Source organism: Saccoglossus kowalevskii, chromosome 22 (genome assembly GCF_978046115.1).
Source record: "Saccoglossus kowalevskii chromosome 22, keSacKowa6.1, whole genome shotgun sequence".
In the NCBI taxonomy this organism is placed as follows: domain Eukaryota; kingdom Metazoa; phylum Hemichordata; class Enteropneusta; family Harrimaniidae; genus Saccoglossus; species Saccoglossus kowalevskii.
The window spans coordinates 10937305-10945391 of NC_140662.1; the positions used below are offsets into that span (position 1 = coordinate 10937305).

General features: G+C 35.7%; 1 protein-coding gene across 1 annotated transcript; it reads right to left on the bottom strand.

Annotated features, from left to right (window-relative positions):
• Window positions 1–1103: 1103 nt before the first annotated feature.
• On the bottom strand, window positions 1104–7819 carry LOC146728991 (glutamate receptor 2-like). The gene is made up of 8 exons (XM_085495736.1): window positions 7651–7819; window positions 6888–7081; window positions 6024–6129; window positions 5617–5801; window positions 5006–5110; window positions 3143–3454; window positions 1751–2809; window positions 1104–1346 (listed from the first exon to the last, which is right to left on the bottom strand). Exons 1-8 carry the CDS (start codon window positions 7817–7819, stop codon window positions 1104–1106), a joined length of 2373 nt encoding a protein of 790 aa, XP_085351862.1.
• Between the last annotated feature and the right edge of the window lie 268 nt (window positions 7820–8087).

Here is an 8087-nt window from a genome sequence, read left to right on the forward strand (position 1 = left end):
CATAAATATAAACACCGTTTATTCGGCGAACATACATATTATTTGGAAATGAGTTATTCGTTACGAAGGAAGAAAAACTGAGAAATCGCCCACCGGCCGTGTTGGCGCGCGTCGTCACGCCTATAAACTACGTTACGCGATGTTTCAGTACAGCAGCGACTGGAATGTTATTATACACAGAATATTTGATTGAAAATAGTTCGTAACCAAATGTATCCGTGTTATAATTTTCTGCCACCACCTGTAAAGGCAAACCATTGCTCTGTATACCGGGAACTGGAACTCGGTGCAATAGTTACAGTGCTGGTGACATAGCCAAGAGATTTAATGACGTAGAACGACCAGGGTGTAACAACCGTATTTTCTGTTCACCAGAGAATAACTTGTACTAGCCTGTACATGTTGTAACAATCAATATTTGCTATTTAATTAACGACAATACTTTGTAAAACAATTAAACTACAACGTCATAAACCGTGTTTTCTCTGAACAATACCGCAGGCATACAACGAAACCAAATTTCAGATTGGCTACCTGACATCGCGTACAAAAGATAACCTCGGTAGTAAATGTCACTAGATCCTCATATATGCATAGAGGGGGGGGGGTAGCTGGTACAGGTTACAGGAAATAAAAAACGGCATTTCACAGGAAATAAAATGAAAATTCCATTTAATAATTTACAGATAATATCTTTTTAAAAATTACGGACAAATAAAATAGCTGATTACATTTTACAACTTGGCCATGTCTACGAATTTACAAGGTTTATATTTACATTACATTATTACGATAATAGAACATTTGATTATAGCTTACGAACATACCCCTCGCCGACCCTCTGCATACTATGAAGGTGGCTTATAAATACCTCATCTAATACTATTTTTAATATTTCAAATAGCTTTCACCTCGCTGGCACGAATAATTTACAACTAATACATATTAAGTTTAACTTTTCAATCCGAATTCGGGTAAATTCTTAATAGCTAACAGTCGCTATTTATCTATATATATAAGATAACTATTAAAATACATATTCGAAATACAAATGACATAGAGCAAATTGATGGTACACACAATTCTCTTAAAAGCTTGTTGTTTTAAAAAATGAAACTGGGCCTGTCCCAAATTCTTCCATCTTTCGTGAAATGCAGCCTCCCCGGGCTGACTCCTGTTGGCGTCTGCTCTTCTCGTTCACTTTCATTATAACTCATTGTAAACTGATCATTATAGACTTGACTCGTTACACTATGTGTATATTGGTATCGTTGCAACACATCACTACTGCTTATTGCGCTGGGAAAACCTTCTGCCAATCGATGTTCTTCACCCCATCCTTCATCCTAGAAGAAAAACACGTTTTACTATGATTACTTTTGAACATCTGAGAAACGGTGGATGATTTTTTTATGATATATTATTCTTCTTCTTCATACCCAGATTAATTCATGACTTGCAAACAAAATTACAACTATTTGCTAGGTTCATGGAACAAAATTACAACTATTTGCTAGGTTCATGGGTCGATATACTGTAAAAAACAATGTGACCAGACGCCAAGGCCGTCAGTGCAGGCTGCATGTAACATTTAAATAGATCATTATAAATACTTAGTAATCCATATTAAACGACAAGACAATGAAACTGAAACACGGACCGGAAAGATTCAACACGTGTTAGCATACAGTATATTGAACACATCAATACATGACATCCTTTTTTGGATTACATATTTATCCTCACATACATGATCCTTTTTAGATCCATTCCGCATGTATACAATGATCTCGACCAATGCTACCATTAGCCCAATAACGGCTCCTCCGGCGAGAATGTAAAATATCCCAGCGATGTTGCTTAGTCTTAGTACGTTTTGGCCACTAATGCTAGAGGTAGAACCACTGGAATCCAATGCGACTGACAGCCACCATTTCCTTTTTAAGCCCAGGATAAACCCCTGCTCTCTGAGTTGCAGAATATTCAGCGAGAAATCATCTCTAAATGTTGCCCCTCGTGGAAAAGCGAGACCATAACCTTTACTGTCGAATGGCGAACCTATAACCACCAAGTCACAGTCAGGTATCGGATTTCTGTTCGTGAAGAAGGCATTGAATGTGGAATCCTGCAGAAAGGCATAGTTCTCGGTGCAAGCACGCCTTACTCCTTCTTCGTTGGATGGAACAAGGGGACTTGTTTCTGCAAGTTTCATAGCAGCCCACATTGTCTTGTAGGGTTCTATCTTCGAATCGCGAAAGAATGACATTGTTTGGGTACTTTCTGTGCAACCATAGCTTATTGTCGTCTGTTTCGCGAGATCAGCTACAGAATCAACTGGAGTATCGAGTTTTTGAACAGTTAAAAACGCCGCCATATTGGCAGTGTAACTGGCTATGAAAACGAGAACAAAAAACCACCATGTACCACTGATTATGCGAGCTGAGTACGAGTATGGCGAGAACTGCGACCCCTGCTGCACAAAAGCGCTGAATACAAACCATATACTGTTGACCAAATTCAAGTTGGTTGCCTCGTGTTTAGAAACTGCGTCACGACGTGATAAGTGGTTCGCTTCGTAGGGGCTAATTCGGTTGATCAGTACAAGTAGAAGACTAAACACAATCAACGCACCACAAACACATAACCACATTTCAGTCGACATTGGACTTAAGAAGCTGAAAGGGTCTGGTGGCGAGGGTTCAGGCTTCCGCATGAGAACATCGGTACCAAGGAACATATACGGTGCTGAGAAATCAATGACTTCTTCGCGAACCGAACTAATAGTTAGACCAGCCATAGCTACGTCGGCCTGTAAATGCAACGGACAAAAATGCAAATGAGGTTTCAAATAAGAATTTTTGATTTCTGGAATCGCAGGCAACACGTGAGAACCCCTAGTGACGAACCGCTGATGTCGTGAATAAATGACAATTATGGATGGTCGAGACAATGTCACTTCCTTTGTTAGAATGACACCCAAACACCGAACATAAAGACAAAGTACAACATGGGAATGACTTTCGATTAAACCACCTATGTCACATCATCGATTTATCACCAATGACAGGTGATTCAAAAACTCTCAGTGAGTGATTAGCCGGACAAGTCTATTTATTTAGAATAAAAAAGATATACAGCTTACCTTGCCATCAATCAATTCACGTACCATGCCGTTCCAAGATCCATTATCTAATTGTGCACCGTACTTTCCATCAGGAACAATGTACAGCTCATATTGGAAATCCATTCGCCTCGACAGTTCCTCTATAAGATCATAAAGAAATCCATCAAACCGCTCATTTCCGACTAGGTTTTCGTAGTTATCTCTCCACATTATGAAAGGGTCGTCGACAATTGTGCTTATTCTCAAAGGGTTATCTCCGAATGCAAAATCATAAATAGGTTTTTTGAGAGAAAATATTTTTAAACGTTCCAATCTCGTCCAAGAACCAACCTGCAAGGTATATACAAAAAATACATGTTACAAATTGCCTTTTGAATCATATTTTGGATATTTATGACCAAATTACGTCATATTATATCTATTTATATCGTAGATTTTTGGCATGCGAAGTTAATTGTTATATCACCTAATATTATAATCGACAAGGTACATCAGTTGTATGAGTCATTTCGTTTCACTACTAAAGTGAAACAAACAAGTGGACAGTGGTTTTATATGAAAACAAGATTAAAAAATTACAATTCTGTAATTAAAAGTTCATTAATTATATACTGATAAAATGGAGATCGATTGTTATAACTACTGTACATGGTCCATTAAACCACAATGACAGGTATTCATAAACGTATTTACATGCTTCCTATTCAAACATATAAATATATATATATATATATATCAATTCCATTGTATTTAATAGATTTTATACACATTAAATCTCTCACTAAATTAATAAGTGACTGAAATAACCTTTTTATCAAAATATTTATGTTGCAATATGAAAATTAAAACTATCTATAAAATAATTGATCAATGTCAAAGAGAACTAATCACTACAAATAACATCTACACGTCTTCACGAGGCCAGCACGAACTTATTTGAAGCTTGCTAAGCAAACGTGTGAGATTTTTGTTTTCCAATTTCCCAATATATTTTGAAGCGATGTTAGACCCTCCAGTTGGAACCGATATTTTTCAACACACAGCTGCATAATTACATACTATTTCATTTACATTTGTCTATCTTACTGCAATTAAATTATTCCATAGCATATTGTGACCATTAGTTTATTCTATAGTATAATAGAATTAGGGCAAATTCCAAATGTTGAAAATGGTGCAAAGGTTTTCTAAAACACCAATATTTTGCTGTTTTGTTTATTACAACTAAATAAACATTTCCACTTTAGAAGTTAATCTTGTGGCCATTCGTTTATTTAATTTACTTAATAATAGACTTACAAGAAGTGATTTAAAATACGAATCTAATGACGGTTAATTTAGATATATTGAACGCAAATTGTTCAACTCGAAAATGAAATTCATTTTTTCCCTAATTTCATGTTCAATAATGCATTATACAATGAAATAAACGAATGTCAATGTTACGGATTTAAATGTCATTTAAATTTAAACTTACTGGGACAAGTACCCCGAATTAAATGAACAATTAAAAGAGTGGCATGTCTAGTCAAATTAAAAAGTAAAATATTAAATAGTTTTGTCATACTGGTCAACAGTATATGGTTTGTATTAAATAGAAATTGTAACACACAATTGTGGCAAATGTAACAACATGGGTAATAAAAATATTCACTATGTTGATCCAGCTAAGTAAAACCGGTTAGTTTTTTTTTACGATATGAAAATAAATCAGTTGAAACACAAGCAAGCCGTCTGTCTCAACAAGATATTCTTCGAAATAATAACCCAGCGCATTGATACAAATTATAATTGCAGTGTGAAAAAATATAGGCACAGCCATATCACATATTCACCCCATGTAAATTCATCCAATTTTATGATCACAAATATTGTACTCACCACAACCAGTTCTTCATTTTGAAGTTCGATTATATCAAACGAATCGTTACACCGCATTCCATTCTTTTCAAACGAGATGTAACCTGATAGACCTTGTAATTTCACCTGCAGATATACACATGTCATAATCATTGCAGAGTAATTATGCGTCAAAGTCAAAAAGCATCAATCATCCTTGTATCAATACCATTACCGAATTGTATCTTTCAGATGTTCGAATTTAAGCAGGTGAAATAGACGCCAAATAATAAGATTACACCAAAATAGCTTAAATTCAATCATCTTAAAAATACTGGACGCACATATGTATTGTTCCCAATATATGTACAGATATATATGAATTTCCTAAAAACAACATAAGAGACGAATTCGCTGCCACTTTAAGCGCCTCGCCAATGTAAATTCACGCGCTCATATCCAGATTGGCGGTTTCCGAAAATGAAATGTTAAATCAGACCATGTTATAACTACTCTTAATTACTAAGCCATTAAAAGGTGACACATTTCACAATATCGAGTATCTGTCATGGATAATAGATCCATTCATTGTAAAAACCTCTACAACCCCCCCCCCCAGCATAGAAGAGCACGTATACTGGTTTTATTATTACTTCTTTTATGTAGGCTCTTAATGCATTTGATGTTTCCGGGACCAGGAGTTCAGTTGCAAAACAGTCATTATTAGAATGCTGGTGATCAATCATCCCGGTGTTAGATGTATAATCCCGTATAGCCGATAACACGATATTAATGGCATCATAGACTAATATCACTTCGTAGGTATCAAGTTTATGATCTGAAAGTAATTATACGATTAGTGAATAGTAATAGCATTTTTAGATGAACATGTCTTGTGAATCCATCAACAGCACACAGAGAAAATGATATGGAAACGTTGTAATACATGTTGCTGTCATCTCCAGAACGATAGCCCTGATTGAACGAGAAATGGTAATATGCAATGAATTACATTTCTTCTCGTTCCGTAGTCACGTGCAAAGTATATACAATGTTTTACCTCCCGCGTCTTCGATGTCAGTGATACCTCCCTGGTAGCTTGGATGAAGTAAAGTCAAATTGGTGTTCGTGTAGATGTATGAGCTAAGATTCATGTAAGAGACGTCCTGTACGTAATACAAAAAATAATAGACACATACACGGTATGTCTTAATGTAGAAGAATGATCAGAACAATGAAATTTATATTAAAATATATATTTGGAAAATTGATTTCGTATTTAAACGGTGTCAAACAGTGAACTACTAATGTACATTCATATAGAATTCTGTTCTATCATCAATTACTAAATTATCATCAATACAGTATGTACTCACGACATTCGTAATAATCCAGTGATATCGATAACTCAGCATACCAAGGTACACAGCCTGCAAGAAAGTTTACATTGGCACAAATTTTCATTCCAATATACTCTTTTTGTAACAAAATATCATAAAACACCATTTTCCATATAGACAGTGAGTTCCCAAAAATGTCAAACGATAGCGTATTGGTCTTAACCCTGCATTTCATTGGATAACAAAAAATCATGCAACATCCCCCACTGTCAAAATAAAAATATAATACTATTATAAAAAAACTCGACTCAGGATGTCGTATACGTGTATCTATAAAGCCATACGCACGTGCGTGTTCGAATACCGCATAGCGCTATGCAAATAAGCAGATATGTGATTAAAGTCATACTAAAATAGTCACTTTGTGTTAAAAGCTGCAGATATTGGTGATTTCCCACATTGTCACATTGGATTCTAAACCAGGTCAAAGCGAGCTAGCGCGACACACTATATGTTTCAACAAATATGACGATATAAGTTTTAGTTGAGTTTGACTAATGAAAAAAGGGAGACAGTAAACTCACATCTCGGAGCACTGTGGCGATTGTTGTTGTATGTGCGTGTATAATTATTTGTTGAATATTCATAGATCGAATCTCTGCTAGCACTGTCTTGTACTTAAGTTCGTCTTCAGTGTTGTGGGTTTCCGAACCCAATTTCAGTTGCCTGGCGACTACTTTTAACCCTACCTCTGCTGTCTTGGCAACCAATTCCATCTCTATGAATTAAGATATTGAACAGAATTTGGTTAATTAAACATTTCATATATTTGAATATGAAGAAACACAGAATAATAATATAAGGTTATCATCAAGGATACCTATGCACGAAGACAGCACAGCGGCAGTGTCGACCGACGCGCAACGAAGGTCGATGCGACGGTGTACTGTCTGAGTGCATACTTTGAGGTATCATCGTAATAACCTTATTATTATACACGTTTTTCTTCCAAGCATACATCATGGAAATGTCGAAACCCAAAATGTTTAGAACTGAATCAGCGAACTTCTTGTGTTGAATCCGGTCAAACTCTGGTGGCAGCCATGTTTGTTTTTATTATTTGAGGACACTTACGTGCGTAATCATTCCATATTTAGAATTCGCATTTCCTATTATGGTAGGATGAAAATACCCTGTAAAAATTACGGCATGCTGTAACTTATGGCGTTACGGTGATAAATGTATAATAATATATATCTTTCTAAATAAAATTCTGCTTTCTCGAAATTGTGGATTTGTGTTTTTGCATATTCCTTTCAGACGAAGTCAATTATTAGAATGACATACCTGGATATGTTACACCGTCAAACACAATTGCTACCGAGTTCCATTCGTAAAACTTTATCAAATCAACAATTACGTCGGAAATGTCGCCTTGACTCGGTGATAAGTGTAAAACGCCGTCTTGTTTGCCGTTGTTTTCGTACACATAACTCTGAAGGACGGCAATTCCCATGGCTTTCGCTAAACTTATGGCACTGTCGCATATATCACTACATGAACTCGTGATAATAACTGCTACTACGTCATGATTTAATAGGAATTCGCAAACTGAAAAACAAAATCTACGTCAATATTTAACGTTCTCCCCACTAGTTCTCTTTTTTCATCACAAATTCATAAAATAGCCCCGTTTATAGTTTGTATTTTCCTTCAGAAGATTTGGGACAAAAATAGCCAAATGTTTTGAGTAAAAAGTCACAATTGACTCAAATACTGTCTAT

Coding starts and splice junctions, on each gene's coding strand:
- LOC146728991 (XM_085495736.1), bottom strand. CDS start 7,819: ATGGGAATTGCCGTCCTTCAGAGTTATGTGTACGAAAACAACGGCAAA. Junction 7,082..7,650: donor TGACGGTGTAACATATCCAG/GTATGTCATTCT, acceptor CTTAATTCATAG/AGATGGAATTGGTTGCCAAG. Junction 5,802..6,023: donor TGACATCGAAGACGCGGGAG/GTAAAACATTGT, acceptor AATTACTTTCAG/ATCATAAACTTGATACCTAC.